This window comes from Galeopterus variegatus, unplaced genomic scaffold (assembly GCF_000696425.1).
Source record: "Galeopterus variegatus unplaced genomic scaffold, G_variegatus-3.0.2 Scaffold985, whole genome shotgun sequence".
In the NCBI taxonomy this organism is placed as follows: Eukaryota; Metazoa; Chordata; class Mammalia; order Dermoptera; family Cynocephalidae; genus Galeopterus; species Galeopterus variegatus.
The window spans coordinates 162,225-180,573 of NW_007727096.1; the positions used below are offsets into that span (position 1 = coordinate 162,225).

At 34.5% G+C, this 18,349-nt stretch overlaps 1 protein-coding gene across 1 annotated transcript in view; it reads right to left on the bottom strand.

Moving 5' to 3' along the window:
* Window positions 1-18,349, bottom strand: part of NBEAL1 (neurobeachin-like 1) — a 173,940-nt gene that overhangs the window by 54,749 nt on the left and 100,842 nt on the right. The window contains exons 30-35 of the mRNA XM_008574031.1: window positions 16,866-17,171; window positions 16,628-16,777; window positions 12,671-12,828; window positions 10,598-10,722; window positions 5,308-5,434; window positions 126-274 (exon numbers count right to left, since the gene is read on the bottom strand). Coding sequence (XP_008572253.1) covers window positions 126-274; window positions 5,308-5,434; window positions 10,598-10,722; window positions 12,671-12,828; window positions 16,628-16,777; window positions 16,866-17,171 — 1,015 coding nt within the window. The remainder of the gene's footprint in view (window positions 1-125; window positions 275-5,307; window positions 5,435-10,597; window positions 10,723-12,670; window positions 12,829-16,627; window positions 16,778-16,865; window positions 17,172-18,349) is intronic.

Consider the following 18,349-nt stretch of genomic DNA (forward strand, 5'->3'; position numbering starts at 1 on the left):
CCTTTTACATGATAGACCACAACTTCACAGTCTTATCTTACTTGCTTTCTTCTTCTTCTCATTCATGACTGATAAACTGAAATTAATTACTGAAAAAAAGAAATTATTTTCCCAGAACTCCTCACCATCTTCTTTTTCAATGCTGCCATCGTAGAAATAAATGTGTTGAGTAGTGATATCTAATCTGCCAGGAATTACATCAATTATTGTAATGAGTTCACAGTCTTCTGTCAATATCAATTTTTCTTTTTGATCCTGTTCTTCTTTCTCATCACTGTTAAAACAAAAAACAAACAAAAAACACCCAACAATTTATTTGGCTTAAATGGAAAAGAATATCATATTCAAATATAAGTCTCATGTCTGTAAAATTAATATCCAAGAAAGAGTATTTGAATAAACTCTGAGAAATATTTGACTGCATACTAAATTAGTGTCCAAATATTTTTATTACCCAATGATTGTTTCTTAAAAAATATGCTTTACATTTAAATTTTATATGATCCCTTAAAACAAAACATATTGAATCTTTAATACAACTGACAGATGACAGTTAAAAAACGCAGCAATATTGGTAATGTCATTTTAGTTATATTCTGGGAGATATGAATTGACCCAGTGAATATATGAATCTGTGGATAAAAGATTGCATTATTAGTGGTGCTCTGTAAATCACTATTAGAAGTACTAATAGATTCTTAAAACGTAAAATGAGACTTCAAGAGTGACTGAAACTAGAGCATCACAATCACAGCATCCTCATGACAATGGAACTGGAGATAATACAAAGAGCTGCTATTGCCATACTTTACTTAAAGTGAAGTCACCTTGTATTAGGAGGAATGTTATCATTTATATTTGTTGCACAGAGTAACTGGAAAAGGACAGTCTTCTTGTGGCCTAGGTGACGTTAACTGACAAACACAGAAATAGAAACTCCTACCACTCACATGATGTTATTCAAGTAAATCTTTTCAGACAGCTGCTCTCTGGTCCTAGATATTTCACATCTCCTTTATGTCCAGGATAGCAATGACTAAGTCTAATTATGTTTCCAATGGATTTCTATGAGTAAGCTCTGCAAGTAACACCAACTTAGCTGGTAATATTGCAACCCTTAAAGCTAAGCTTTAAAAAAAAAAAAAAAGGAATTATTGGAAAGAAGTTTTACTAAACAGAGAAATTCCAATATTTAGAGTGATAAATGTAGCAATGAATAACCTAAGAAAAAGCTTATTTATAATCAATGATAGAATTGTTCCTTCAGTTTAAAATGAATGAGCCTAACAATCATTAAATTCATTAGTCACTGAAGAAAGGAAAAAATTTCAGTCAAAAGCCTGACTAAATAACTAGCCAAGATAGTTCCTTATATAACTACCCCTACCCCATATCCCTGAAAATAATCAAGAAAATCTAAAAAAAAATTTAAATTATATCAACAAAAATCCTGGTTATGCCAACAAAGGATACTAGTGAACCTGGTCAATTTGTAACATTAAAGTAAGTTCTAAGGAAATAGCTACCACATGTAGTTTATGATTTAAACAAATTATATATTTGGGACATAGCTACTCACTCTTGGCTGAATATGAGGCTTTACAAACACAGAAAGTAAACGTCAGGGCAAATATATAAATCAAGAACTCTGAATGCATTCCCTAATTCACACACAGATCCATTGGCAAAGGGTGGCAGTCTTACTGGATCAAAGTGTTGAAATACAACCTCTAACCAATCATTGGCTGACTACCAAGTTATGCTGACCCCGAGATAATCTCTATTAGGCCAGGTTTTAAAAGAAAAACCAAAACAAACGCCAATGAAAGAGACATCACTGTAACACACTGTAGGTAAAACAGACTCCATAGAATTAGTCTAGGAAAGTCACTAAACAAACAAAAACACAACAGCAACTACAACACAACATCAAAGGAGGAGATCAGAAACCAGACTCGGTGAAGTTTATTGTCTAAAATGTATAGTTTTTACAAAAACTAAGGGACATACAAAGAAATAAGAAAGTATGAACCATAAACACTAAATCGGCAAAAAGGAACTCTCTCCCCTTAGCAGGCAAAGACTTCAAAGTAGCTGTCATAATACATCATATGGATGAAAGAAGACTAGTTTAAGGAACTAAAGCAAATTATGGCAATGAAACCTAGTCAAATAGAGACTATCAATAAAGAGAAATTTTATAAATTTAAATGAAAAAAAAAAAGAAACAAATGGACATTCTAGAGTTGAAAAGTACAATAACCAAAATGAAAAATTCACCAGAAGGACTCAACAGCACATTTGAATCTGTAGAGAAAGAAGCAAGGCTCTTGAAGATAGATCAATAAAAAAATGGTCCAATCTGAAGAACACAAAAATAAAAAGAATCAAACAGAATGTAAGAGCCTCAAAGGGTCACCATCAAGTGAAACAACATAAGTGCAATGGGAATTCCAGAAGGAGAAAAGAGAAAAAAGGGCCAAAAAAATATTTGAAGAAATAATGTTTGACAAATTCCCAAATATGATGAAAAAACTAATCTACACATCTAGGAAGGTCAATGAACTCCAAGTAGGATAAATACAAAGATATCTACATGTGGACACATAGTCAAGGTTGAAAGCCAAGGACAAAAATAATCTGAATGTACCAAGTGAAAAAATAACTCATCACACACAGAGAATCACAGTGAGATTAACATCACACTTCTTTTTTTTTTTTTTTCCTTTTTTTACTGACCGGTAACGGGATCGCAACCCTCGGTGTTGCGCCCGCACCGCGCCCAGCCAGTGAGCGGGAACCGGTCTCCACATGGGATCCGAACCCTCGGCGGGAGCGCCGCTGCGCTCCCAAGCGGTGCACTCTCCAGTGCGCCACCAGGCCGGCCCTAACATCACACTTCTAATCGGAAACAATGTAGGTTGAATATATTCAAAATAATGAAAGAAAAAAAAAAAAACCTATCAACTAAGAATTTTATATCCAGCAAAACTGTCCTTTATAAATGAAGGTAATGGTGCTGGAATAACTTGATAATCTCATGCAAAAGAATGAATTTGGACCCCTACATCACACCATATATAAAAATAAGCCCCAAATGGATCAAAGGCCTAAATGTAAGAGCTAAAGTATAAAACTAGAAGAAAACATAGGAGTAAATCTGCATGGCTTTGGATTAGGCATTCATTTCTTACATCTTCACCAAAAGCCTGAGAGACCAAAAAAAATTAGATAAATTGGATTTCATCAAAATCAGAAACTTCTGTGCATCAAAAGACATCATTAAGAAAGTGAAAGACAACCCATTCAATGGGAGATAATATTTGCAAATCATATATCTGATAAGGGACTTGTATCTATTATATATAAAAAGTAGAGCTCAATAATAAAAAGATGAATAACACAATTTAAAAATGGGCAAAAGATATGCATAGACATTTTTCCAAAGAACATATATAAATGGACAACAAGCACATGAAAAGATGCTCAATATTATTAGTCATTAGGGAAATGCAAATTAGATACCACTTCAAACCCGCTAGAATGGCTACAATTTTTTAAAAACACAAGGAAAATAACAAGAGTTGGGGTATATGTAGAGAAATTAGAACCCTCACACACTGCTGGTGGGAATGTAAAAGGGTGTGGTCATTGTAAAAAAAAGTTTGACAATTCCTCAACAGGTTAAATGGAATTACCACATGAACCAACAATTCTACTCCAAGGTATATACCCAAGATAACTAAAATCATATGTTCAAACAAAAACTTGTACATGAATATTCATGGAATAGTATTCATAATTGCCAAAAAGTGCAAACAACCTAAATACCCATTGACTAATGAATGGATAAACAAAATGTGGTATATCCATAACTACAATATTATTCAGACATAAAAAAGAATGAAGTACTATTAAATGTTATAACATGGATGAACCTTGAAAACATTATGTCAAATGAAACAAGCCAGACACAAAATGCCAAATATTGTAGGATTTATAGGATATGTACAAAATAGGCAAATATGCAGAGACAGAAAGTAGATTAGTGGTTGCCAGGGCATATGCAGGGAAGGGGTAGGATGGGATTGAATACTAAAAGGTACATGATTTCCTTCTGGGGTGATAGAAATGTTCTGGAATTAGATAGTGATGATGGTTGCACAACCTAGTGAATACATTAAAAACCCACTGAATTATACACTTTAAAATGGTAAATTTTATGCTAGGCGAAGTATATCTAAATTAAAAAAAAAAAAAAAAACCTCAGATAACAGACAGAATTTGTGGCTATGAATCCTTCCTTATAAGAAATAAGAACAGAAGTCTTTCAGGGTGAAAGGAAATGATACCAGATGGTAACTGAATGCACACAAAGAAAGTGCACAAGTATGGTAATTATGTAGGTATATATAAAAGAAAGTATAAATAAATATATATTTTTCTCTTTTCTTCCCTTAACTAATTTAAAGACAACTGCATAAAACAGTAACAATAAAACTGCATTGTTGGGCTTATAACACATAAAGGTTTAATATACATGACAAAAGTAACACAAAAGAGAGATGAGAAAATGAATATATTTTATATTTGCTTAGGGAAGTTTTTAAACTAAAAATTCAGAATTTAAAAATCTATCTAAGGCTATTCAGGTTATCTATTCTTGAGGGAGGTTGGGTAATTTGTGTCTGTCTTTCAAGGAATTTATTTGTCCATTTCACTTAAGTTGTCAAAGTTATTGGCATAAAATTGTCATTAGTGTTCCTTTTTAATCATTTTAATATTTGTAGTTATATCTGTCCTCTTTCATTCATGATATTGGCAATTTATGTTGTCTTTCTTTTATTCCTAATCAGTCTGGCTTGAGGTTTCTGTTTTTTGTTATTTAATAACCAGTTTTTATTTTCTTCAATCTTTCTTTCTGTTTATTGGTTTTCTCTTTCATGGATTTCTACTTTTATCTTTATAGTTTTCTTTCTTCTGCTTAAAGATTTATATTTCGTGATGTACATTTCTATCTAAACATAGCTTCAGCTGCATCTCACAAATGTCATATAACGTTTTCTTTATGATTAGGTTAAAAATATTTTCTAATTTCAAGGTCTACCTCCAAGTTATCCCAGTTCTGAGAAGCCTTCCTCAATAATCTCAGTTAACACTGATAGACTCCTAAAAGCAGATATAGAATTAACTGTCAGACCTTGGAAATACATAGCGTTAGAATTTCAAGCCAATATCTTCCACAGTTTTATAATTCCATTTCTCAGAACGAAATAATTTTAAATTCTTTCAAATACTTATACATACATATTTACTCTGGCTGTTATGTCCTCTTCAGGAAGGTCTAATTTATCCTCCTCCATATCACTAACTTTTACTTGTTTTACTACTTCCAAAAGCAGTGAATCACTGGAAGGCTGTGAGTGTTGGATACCTGTTTAACACAAAATATCTATTAAACACAAAGTAAAAAATAATATTATAGCCCTTCTGTAATTTGACTGTTAATTATATGATAATAATAAGTGTATTATAAGTAAAGGAGGTATTTTGATTTAGAGTAATATATGATGTTTGATGATAATTTTAAAAATTGCTATACATGTGGTAAAAGGAATAAATGTTTAAAAAATATAGATATTTAAAAATTTCTATTTTTAATGATGGCATTATTTGTTTCCGAAATAGGCCAAGTACTCTCTTTAATCATATTTAATTCTAAAGCATGCTAATAATTAAGTAAGGGAAAGAATTATTCTCATTGTTTTAATGTAATAGAACTATTTTTTACTGTGCATTTGTACTAAAGAAATACTAAGAAAGAACACATGATAAGTTGTCTTTAATTGGAAGATAATACATAGACTAAGAGCTGAAGTATTACTTTCTAGAGCACATGGAATGTAATAGATAATTCTGATGTACATGCAATAAATGTAATATATTTCATAAACTAAACATTTTGTAGGAAGGCAGGGTTGGTGTAATGGAAATGATATGGGCTGTGAAATGATAAACCTAGAGTCAATTCTGTTCTGCTATTTATTAGACATATGACTCCTCTGAATCTATGTTTTCTTAACTGTGAAATGAAGAATTCACCACAGGGCTCTTATGAAAGGTAATACATGTTAAATACCTGCTACGCATTAAATAAAAACAAATGGTAGCTATCATTATCATACATTTACCCACTATCTAACTGGCATGAGAATAGTAATACAAATATATTCATAATTTATATACAGGACTGGAAAAACATTTTATATTTAACTACGAATAGACATTTCATTTATGAGAAATAAAAGTAATTCATAATAAATAACACTGCTACTGCAAATAACTATAAATAACATTATAAATATAAATAACATAACACCACAAAGATGACAAATCCTTAACTTCTCAAATGGTATCAAAATGTTAACACGTAAAATTAATCAACCTAATGTACAGGTGCGTTTTTCTGTGTAAATCTGCGTTGATGACATCTTCTACAGTGGGAAGTACCAGCTCACACTTTCCCTAGAACAAGTTAGTAACTACTTTTACTGAACACCATCATTTATAAGGCAAACAGGATAAAGGTTTTAGAAAAAAAGACTAAACATTAGTATGAAAAGTAGGAGGTTACACAACAGAGCTAAGAAAGAAATACACTGACAGTGGAGGGTAACTACTAAATGCTTCAGAAACCATGGAAGTAATGGGAGAACTAAAAATAAGTTGTTAAATTTGGCAGTCAGAAAAGAGCAAGTCTGGGCCGGCCCGGTGGCGCACTTGGTAGAGTGCGGCACTTGGGAGTGCGGTGGCACTCCCGCCAAGGGTTTGGATCCCATATAGAGACCGGTCCGCTCACTGGTTGAGCGCAGTGCGGGCGCGACACCAACAGTTGCGATCCCATTGCCAGTCGCGGTACGGGCACGACACTGAGGGTTGCGATCCCGTTACCGGTCACGAAAAAAGACAAAAAGGAAAAAAAAAGAGCAAGTCTAATGAAGAAGTATGGACAAAAAAGTTGTCTTAAACCAAATATTTTTAATGATACATTTAAGAATATACTTTTTTTTTTTTGACTATTCAAGGGGGTGTGTCCAAAAATACTTCACAAATCAGATGTTTAGAATTCATAATGGATTTTCCGTCAAAAATAATATTATGAATAATGGTAAACTTTGTAGGTTAACCCATAATGTACACTATTCTGTATTTTTGCAATGGGTTGCTTACAAAGCAGTTCTGGGGTAACTAAAACAAAACAAAACAAGAAAATATATATATATTTTTTAAAATGACACCATGAATTCTGGCAGCTAATAAAAAATATTTATATGGACACACACACAAAAAGAGTAGGTATGACATTTGGCAGTTAATTCTGAAGTGAAATGCATTTCAGGGAACTTTAAAGGTTTTAAAGATTGATATCACTGTTTTTTTTTTTTTCTTACTATTTCCAATTTCACGTTGAGATGTATATATTTTTTGTTATATACAGTTTTATTATCACCATCATACTTTGGGTAAATTTTTAAAAGCGGTAATGAGAAAAACAGATAAAAAAGAGAAAGGGGAGTTCCAGTCAAGATGGCAGAATAGATGGTCCCCAGCATCACTCTCTCCCACGAATCAACAAATTTACTGCTATAAAAACGTAACGGGCCGGCCCGGTGGCACACTGCTACAGTGCGCCGCTTGGGAAGCGCGGTGGCGCTCCTGCCGAGGGTTCAGATCCCACATACAGACTGGCCGCTCACTGGCTGAGCGAGGAGCGGGGGCAATGCTGAGGGTTGCGATCCCGTAGCCGGTCCCGGTCCGGTACGGGCATAACACTGAGGGTTGCGGTCCGTTGCCGGACACGAAAAAAGACAAAAAGACAAAAAAAAAAAAAAAAAATGTAACAACAGCCAAGCTGGGGCCACTGAAGCTCAGGAGAAGAGGAAGAGAGACCTACGGAGTTCAGGAAGGCAGGAGAAGCCACGATGAGAGAAAGATAAAAGTGCTCGGAACCTTTTGTTCTGTGGCTGCTTTAAGGCCTGGAGCTGCTGAGTGCATGGAGCAGGAGCTGGCAAAAGCCTCAGCTGTGCCCTTCAGATGGAATTGCTTGGAGGCAGCCGGGGAGAAAAGGGACTGGGTGGCCCCCAGGACAGCAAGATCACTAATAGTGTTCCTATGGACCCACACAGGAGTGAGGAGCCAGAACAAATGGAAAAAGGAGCCATCCAGAGCCCAGTGAGTCATTGCAAGGAACCAGCACAGGGCCTGTCCCATGGAAACTGTTTGGAACACAGGCTATGGTGGAGATGGGCCCACCGGGGAACACGGGGACACAGCAAGGTCAGCCGATCCGCCATCCAATCAGTGCAGGACCACTCAGAGGAGACTGGTCAGGAATATAGAATTGCATAGGGTGTAGTCTGATGAAAAAAAGACTCAGACCCAGATCAGAGTTTCTATACAACCCAGGTGCACCGAGTCTCTCGAAAGCCAGAAGTACCTCTAAGGTCAACCATTAAACTCTGAGCTGCAAAAAAAGCCTTCCCTAGGGAAACAGCAGCAAAGCAGCAATTTAGCTCAACCACACAGCTCAAGTACTGGTCCCCACAGGAAGTTCCCCCATTTCAGAAGTAAGCAAAGGAGAAAAAATTAGTTCCGGCCCAGGCACACCACTAGTACCTCAGGGCCCGCCAGGGGACCTGAGGTATGGAACCAGGATCTGGACCCCCTCACAACCAGGCATACCACCAGCACCAAGGAGCATGCCAAAAACATCACCTCCACGTGGGTGGCCCACCATACCCACCACAATAACTATGGCTGCCGGGAAAGTGGCTAGACATCACAACCACCATGCAGATGATCCACCAGCCAGTGGAGTGCTTTGACACAAGGAGAGTCACCAGCAGAGATAAAGAAGAGAATGTCTCTCTCCACAAAGCCCATTTCAGAGTGACAGAAGAAGCATCTGCTCTACGATAATATTGGGGGCCCTGAACACCCCTCTCAGCATTGGACAGATCATCTAGGCAACAAATCAGCAGAGTAACCATTATTCTTTCAGAAGGAGAGAAGAAATCTAGGATTATCACTGGTGGGAGGGGGGAGGAAGAGGAGGATAGGGAGAGATTGGACAAGGGGCACAAAGAATAAGTACAATTTGTAACAATACACATACTAGTAATATTGATTTGATCAACATATGTCAACATCAAATCCCCAAAATACGTATAATCAACTACGATTCAATTAAAAAAAAAAGAGAGAGAAAAGGACATTGGTTTTCCTGGACATAAAACAATTGAGACCACGAAAAAGAGACATAAAATTATATCTGTATGTATGTGTAGAGGGATAAGAAGGAGAAGAAGAGGGAGAGTTAATTTTCTGGAGTGGGATTTCTTGGAAAGTCAAGAAAATAATAGAGAACACTATTCCTTAATTACTAGTTTAAAGTCATTCATTAAAAGACGTTTGCTGGGTGATAAGGATAGTTAAATTTCAAGGAGGAGGAAAAGTATAAGAGTGTCAAATTACTTACAGAGAGGAGAAGCTATAAATAATTGGCTATTGCTATGCAATAAACACTCAAAGTTAGTGTTTGTATTGAACAGGGCCATTATTTTGCATTAAGAAAAAAATCACTTACTGTATCTGACTTATTTTAGAATGTTACACCCTATATGGCAGGCAACATGGCTCTCTCAATTAATTTTATGGCATCAAATGCATTGACCAATATGTTAAGGCAATTGAAAAAATAAGACCTAAAAGTTAGTACTCATTTTATCTATAATCTAGTCATTGAATATAAGGTGCAGAGGTGGCTATGGTAAAGTAACGACAATTTAGCACACATATGACTTGCCAATGACTCTTTTTTTTTTTTTTTTTTTTTTGTAGCTGGCCAGTAGAAGGATCAAATCCTGGACCTTGGTGTTACTAGCACTGTGCTTATCCAACTGAGTTAACTGGCCAGCCCTACCAATGACTCTTGACAAACAACATTTTGGGGAATTTCACAAACCTATCTTCAAAAAGGGAGAGATGACAAGTGAGATGGTTAGAAAGGAAGGGTTTCCTAAAGAGTTGTAGAAACCCCTTAAAATCTATTTTGAAATCTTGCCAGTCTAAATATTTTAAAGTATCTTTTTCTAGAAAAAGGCATTGGCCCATCTAGGATACTAAGGATCAAGAGTTCTATAAAAATAGGTTAAAAAAGAAAGGCCTGAAGGATTGCTAAGAATTCTAATTATATCTAACATTAACATTAGCTTCAGTCTTGAATGAGCAAAAAATACTAAGGGAAAAGGACATTGTTTCACTATAAGAGACACAGCAATTCATATGAAGTACAGTATAATTTTATAATTAAAAAATTTTTTTCCTTTGCAAAATTACAATCAATGGAAATATGATGCCATCCTGGATTTGGGCCAAATGTAACAGTACTGAACACATAAAACCATTTAAATATCAATTATAAAATACCTCTTTTCCTTCATAAGTAAACAATTTTAAAACAATTAATAAAACAACAATAACCAACCCACCCAACACCCTCACTATCTTCAACAAATAAACAATCATTGGAACTCACCTAGATTATCTCTTAAGGCGCTAGCTTCCTCATGGGTTTTGAAATTATAATTCGGCACCAGTTTAAGTCTCATGCGGGAATAATTTTCTACATTAGCTAGTTTCCAGTGAACTGGATTCTGTTTCCTAAGAATATTCATAAGCAAACAAGTAAAATTATTTCTTAAATTACAAAGACTAGTTGACTGAAATAGTGTAAAAAAGTGTCAAGTACACTACATTTTTTAGCATGATTTTATAAAAATGTTCACACTTATTATCTCATTTGATCCAAACAACTCTGAAAAAATCAAAGTGAGTATGCACAGCTGCAGTTTCTAATGAGGAATCTAAGTCAGGCCAACTTATTTGCCCAAGGTGTCACGAGGCTTATATGTAGCTGAAATAAGATTTGAACATGAACTTTGAGACTTATGGCTTGATACCTTTACTCTAAATGAAAGTCATTAACTAGCTATACAATGAATTTATATTTCTAAACATAGTTTTCAAAATAAAATAACAATTTTACTACAAATAAAGATAACATAACTGCAAATGGATCCAAGATCTAAATATAACAGATAAAACTCTTAGAAGGAAAGACAGGGATAAATCTTCATGACTTGCACTTGAGAATGATTTCTTAAGATATGACACCAAAAACACATGCAACAAAAGAAAAAAATAGATAAGTTGGACTTCATCAAAATTAAAAACTTTTCCGAATTAAAGGCTACTATCAAGAAAGTGAAAAGATAACCTACATATTTGCAAATCATAGATCTGATAAGGGTCTATTATTGAGAATATACTAAACTCTTACAACTCAATAAAAAGTCAAATAATCCAATTTAAACATGAGCAAAGGACTTGAGAGACATTTCTCCAAAGAAGTTATACAAAAGGCCAACAAGCACATGAAAAGATACTCCATATCATCAATCATTAGGAAAATGGAAAATAAAATCATAAGATATTACTTCACACCCACTAGGAGAGCCATAATAAAAAAATCAGAAAATGACAAGCAGTGGTAAGAATGTGGAGAAACTGGAACCCTCGTACATTGCTGTTGGGAACATAAAATGATGCAGCTGCTATGGAAAACTGTTTGGGGATTCCTCAGCAAGTTAAACAGAATTACCATATGACCCAGAAATTCTACTCATAGGTATTTACCCAAGAGAATTAAAAACAGGTGTTTAAACAAACACTTGTACATAAATGTTCATAGCAGCACTGTTCACAATAGCCAAAAAGTGAAAAACAACCTAAATGTCTATCAACTGATGAATGGATAAACAAAAGGTGTTAGGTATATCCATAACTATTATTCAGCTGTAAAAAAGAATAAAGAACTAATACATGTTACAACATAATGAAAACATTATGCTAAGTGAAAGAAGTCAGACACAAAAGGCTACATATTGTATGATCCCATTCATATAAAATATCCAGAAAAGGCAAATCACAGAGACAGAAAGCAGATTGGTGGTTGCCAGGGGCTAAGGAAGGGGGTAATGTGGAGTGACTAATAGGTACAGTGTTTCCTTCTGGGGTGATAGAAATATTCTGAAGCTAGACAGTGGTAATGATTGTACAACATTATAAATGTACTTAATGCCACCAGAATTGTACATTTTAAAATGGTAAATTTTATGTTATGTGTATTCTACCACATTAAAAAAGGGCTGTAAATAAAAAGACAATATCATTCAGCAAAACAGAAGTGACTTAGGATCAATCAAATAAACTGTAAAATATTTATACACACAGCATCATTAGACCTAGCTCAAAGAGGTGGTGTCAGAAAGACAGAAGTACACTGGTTCCACACTTACTAAGAGTCTAAAGGCCAATAAACTTTTTATCACAGCATAAAAGGAACGGAAGTAACTGCATGATGAAAAACACATACACATAAACCACTAATGATCTAAGACCTGTAATTCTCAAAGGACAATAAATTAATTAAAAGCAATCATAAACTGAACATTGTTAAAAATGGAATGAAGAGAAGATTGGCTCCAAAAGTCCTGGACCAGAGTTCTAAAGAAAAAAGAGTAATTAATAAATAATATTATTATTTTACCTTTCAGCCCAAGGTCCCCTTTCACATGTAAGATAGAGCTTTACTGCCTTCCAGCGTCTAAGAGTGGCTAACTGTTGACTGCTAAGTTGTTTAAGCATATTATTATACCTCAAGTTCTCTTGGCGTGCTTTTCGATTAAATGGCTCTACAAAAATCTCCTGAAAGAAACAGCAATAAATAAGAACATTAAACCATATATGTACAGGTATATTTATGTTTTAATGCCATAATTTAAAATATTTGACAAAGTCATGCAGTATGGGAAAGAAGCTGGTAACCAACAAGCTATTGTTATTCCATTAGAATCACGTTATTTGATGAAACATTATATAATTCTAGCTACAATCTATTTATATTTTTCAAAAATTAAAAAAATAACCAACAATAAATATGTTTGAACTATATGCACGTGCTTTTGATAGAGGTTGTACTTTCTCTCATTTCATAAACATTTTCTACCTATTCTAATAAACTGGACATGCTCAAAGCCTTTTATTATCTAAATAATGAATTTCCTACTTTTCTAATACAGACTCTCACAAAATCCCTAATAGTTCATAATGATAAACAGTAACTATTTCAGGCCTAATTACTTTTGAGAGTCTAGCCACTTTTGACAAGAAGAAACTTTTTATGGGGCAGCCAGACCAACCCCTAAAAACTAATTATGGCATTCAAAATGAACTTCTTTAAAGGCACTTCCAATAGTTATTTCCATTTTGAAGGCTGGATGAGAAATGAAGCCTTTAAGCTGCATGGCCTCAGCCTTAAAGTTGCCAGTTATTTCGAATCTTGGAAGATTTTTAGCTTGGTCCTTGCTGAAACACTATCCATTGTAACTCATGAAAAGACAAACACCTCCAAAGGTATGTAATGTTCACTGGCTTCATGCATGTTACCTAAAAAGTCATGTAGGTGATCTGGGAGCAGACAGTAATGTAAGGCCAATGTCTCTTAATCTCTGCTACAGCTGGTAGGACAGCTCACTGTTCACTACACCAAACTGGCGAAGGACATGGCATAGATGTGGTACCATCAAAGAAAGATATTCTGAATTCTAAACTCATGTAATGATTGTTCTGCCATTAGAGTTGATTTTGATCATGTCAATAATTGGCAGTTGGTTTATTACTAGAATACAATAACATGAATTCATTTTTTTGTATTCTCCCCTAGAGTATCTCCACTGAAAAGCCATAAGCTATGCCTAAATGTTCTGCAATGAAAGAAAATAACAGGCTGGTAAAAAGGTTTGGGAACCACTGATCCTCAAGATCTTTATTCTCTTGGAAGAGCATTCTTTGGTATTTGTGGATCCCTTGATATAACAGAAAAACTCCTCCAAAATACTCTTCCTGAATATGTATCTGAATGGCAGTAAAAACAAACAACAACTATTCTCTCAGGTTGAAGCAAGCTTACATGCAGATACAGAATGCTGTTACTGGCTGGATCCTCATTTTGGCAACTGCAGCAGAGGATGTACTCTATCTGCTCCATATTCTGTAGCCATGGCTGTGATATGAATCTGGTCTGCATCTGAACTGCCAGATGACCCTGAGTCCACACACTGCTACTTGGGTGGCAGGTAGCAACAACATAAAGGGTGCTTTGGAGCAAATAGCAGCTCCATGGTATAGGTGCTGAAGCTGCTGCTACAGCCATTGGTGGTGGGAAAGGCCTTACCTTCATTTTTGAATGTTATTTTTGCTAGGTATAGAGTTCTACATGAGCAAGGTGTTTTTCCTTTCAGCAGTGAAAGGATGCCATTCAACTGTCTTTTAACTTCCATAACTACTCTCGAAAAGTCAGTTCTACAGGATTTTACACTTGATATTATGAGTATTTTTAATATTAGCCATTCTAACAGATATGTAATGTTATATTCTCATCATCCTAATTTCAAATATTTTGCCCATTTTTTAATTGTGTTGTGTTCTTATTGGTGAGTCTTTTGGATTCTTTATATACTCTGGACACATGTCCTTTGTCCACTGTTATTTGCAAATATTTTCTCCCAGCCCATGGCTTGTTTTTTTATTCTATGATAGTGTCCTTCAAAGAGCAAAAGCTTTTTAATTTTGATGAGGTTCAATTTATAAACTTTTTTCTCTTATGGATCATAGCTTTGGTGTCTTATCTAGGAACTCTAACCTAAGATCACAGATTGATTTCTATGATTCTTTCTAAAAGATTTAAAGGTTCAGATTTTACATTTAAATTTATAATCCACTTTGAGTTAATTTTTATATGTATTGTGAAGTGAAAGTCAAGATACTTTAAAATATAGATCGATATCCAATTGTTTCATCATCATTTGTTGAAAAGAATGTTCATTCTTCATTGAATTGCTGTTGTATGTTTATCAAATATCACTTGATCATATTTGTGTCTCCATTTCTGGATTTTCTACTTATTCCATTGGTCTATGTGTATATTCTTTGCCAATTTCAACCTGTTATGACTACTGAAACTTTATATTGTATCTTAAAATAGTAGTGTAAGTCCTCCAATTTTGTTCTTTCCTAAAATTGCTTTGGTTATTCTAATTCCTTTTTCTTCCCATGTAAGTTTTAGAATGAACATGTCTATATGTATAGAAAATCCTCTTAAGATTTTTATTGGAATTGCATTAATTCTTCTGATCAATTTGGGGAGAATTTATATCTTAAGATGACTTAAGACTATTGTGTCATCTACTTCATAAATGCAGTGTCTCTCCATTTATTTAGGTCTTCTTTATTTCATTAGCATTTTATAGTTTGTGGCACATATATAAGTAATACCTAAGTGTTTTACTCTTTTTAGAGCTATTCTAAATAGCATTTAAAAAAAATTTCAGTTTCTAATCGTTCATTGCTATTGTATAGAAATATAATTTAATTCTGTATATTGATTTTATGTCCTACAAACTTGCTAATCTCACTTATTAATTATAGGAGGTTTTTGGTAGATTCCTGGGATTTTCTACATACAGAATTATGTTATCTGAAAAGTTATACTTCTTCCTTCCCAACATGAATGCCCTTTAAAATCTTTTTCTGTTCTTATTGCATTTGCTAGGATTTACTTCTACAGTACAATAGTGACTAGGAATAGAGAGACTGGACATTCCTGCATAGTTCCCTATCTTAGGGGAAAAGCACCCAGTTTTTTAACTCTAAATACGATGCCAGTTTTAGGATTTTTGTAGAAGTTGAGGTAGTTGCCTTCCTATTCATAGTATGCTAAGAGCCTTGATTATGAATAGATGTTGAATTTTGTAACGTACTTTTTCTGTATCTACTGATATGATAATGTAGTTTTTCTTGATAAGTCTGTTAATGTGTTTCACTATGTTGATTGAATTTCAAATGATGAACCAGCCTTGCGTTCCAAGGATAAACTCCATTTTTTTTGTGTGATATATTTTTCTCTATTGTCTTTCTGTTTTCAATTTCATTGATTTCTGTTCTTTATTATTTGTTTCTTACTTCTGATTGTTATGGGTTTAGATTACTTCTCTTTTTCTACTTTCTTACAGAAAAAAACTTAAAATTTTTAATTTGAGGACTTTCTTCTTTTCTAACATAAGCATTCAGTGCTATAAATTTCCCTCTAAGCACTGATACATATCCAGCCTCCTTACAGGCATCTACTCATGTACTATCAGCTTAGTAGACTTTTTACATAATCACTATGCATAGAACATTTTACTATTAATAAATTTTAGTTGTTACTGATCAGCTGTTTTTCTACCAATTCTGAAATAATCTTCAAACAAGAGAAATACAAGGTTACTTCAAAAAGTTTGCAGGAAAATCGTGTTAAAAGATAATATAAACCTTTCAATGAACTTTTTGAAGTACACTAATAATATTTATTTTCAAATTTCAGGGTTGGTATTACTCTCATTGAATACTAAGTGTTTGAAATCAACATGAAAAGCTGGATATTAAAACATTTAATACATTTTACCTGAAATTTGAGCTTGCTTTCCCCTCCTTCCCGGTCTCGTTTATGCATATTCACCATTAAGGCTTCATAACAATCCTTCCAATACAGTGCCATGTTCTCATGACCATCATAAAATGTATGGGTTTCATATTTCTTCATATAAGGTACAATCTTATAAAAAGAAGAACATACAAAATTTAATATATACTTCTACAAAAATGATGTTAGAAAAATCTTGCTCAAAAAAGACAAAACTTACATATTTTTCAATATAAACTTGCCATTCATTTGAATTACAATATTCTTGAAAATCTTCAAAAAATGAGGAGCTACCATCAGTAAAAGGTAAAGAAGGCAGGTGTAAGCTCATGAAGAGAAGCTCGTAAATTTTGGAAAGCAGGGTACGGACAAGGGGAATCAAAAATGAATAGATTTCTGTTTGTTCCTTGATTGATTGACTTAGAACATGTTCCAGCTTCCCTAAAATGTAACATGCTTCATCCTGATTTTCAATCACTTTGGTCTGAAGAAGGGTATTCAGCTTAGCTGACGCCATTGCACAAACCTGGAGGAAAAGAGTTTAGGTGAGAAAGAGCAGACTAAAGCAAACATTTAGTGACAGCAAAAGTTCTGCCTGGCTCTGCAAGTTCAGAACTTCTACACAACAACTGTCAAGAACTGTGAAGGGTCTCAGATCCTACCTTACTTCCAAGCTAAGAAAGTTGTCTGCCACAGTTATATAAGATGTTGGCAGAAGACATGAGACTCCTGAGTCACAGATAAAGATCTACAGCGATAGCAACAGCCAGAGTATCACCATTTGCACTGGTTCCCCAAACTACAATTCCCACAGGGAGAGACGAAAAGGACTAAATGATGCCTGCATATGCAGTGGTTGCATTACAGACAAGGAACCCTGAGTATAGGGAACACAAATCTTTTATATTGGGCAGCAAGAGTATCTGATCTTTGCCATGGAGGGAGACATTTTTATTATACTGGACAGTAAACGAACATGCCTTTTGCTCTAGAGGGAGACATGACCTCTGTCTTCCAAAATTGTTTACTATATAAACAACCTCAGAAAGATAGTTCATAACAAAGGCAGTCAGAGTCTCTAGTCACAAGATACACATAAACACAAGAGACCCAAGGAAAACGGTCTATCAACAATGACTGTAGGAAGAAGCACTCTCTTTCTCTGGATGTGAAAGAGGTAGCATATATTACCCGTTGCTGTTGGCAGCTATTTTGTGTCCATAAGGGAAGTCAGCTTAAGACAAGCTGACACAAGATCGAGTGGTACTGTCAGAACAGCAAACAAATGGAACTGGATCTCTGACTGAATCCTCTCTTAAACTCATCTTAACTATGGAATTCTCAATTATATGAGCCAATAAATCTTAACTAAGTCAGTTTGAGTTGATGTTCCTGTTATTTGGAATCAAAAGCATTCTGATACATAAAGACAGGTATATAGAACTCCAAGTCCTTGATCAGAAACCTAACTAGTCTTTCCATGCAATCTTAATAAAGTAAACAGCACTGGGAGGAAACAATCTCTAAGACGACTCAAAGCTTTAACTTCTCTATTAGAAAGTGAAGCTTTTTTTTCACCTTCCTCGTATCTTCCCACAACTCCTTCCCCCAACTTTAGTCTTTGAATCTGACTAAAAGAATTTAATTTCAATAGAGGCTAATAAATGAAAGGAAAAGAGTCATAAAATTCCTATGTCCAGGAAA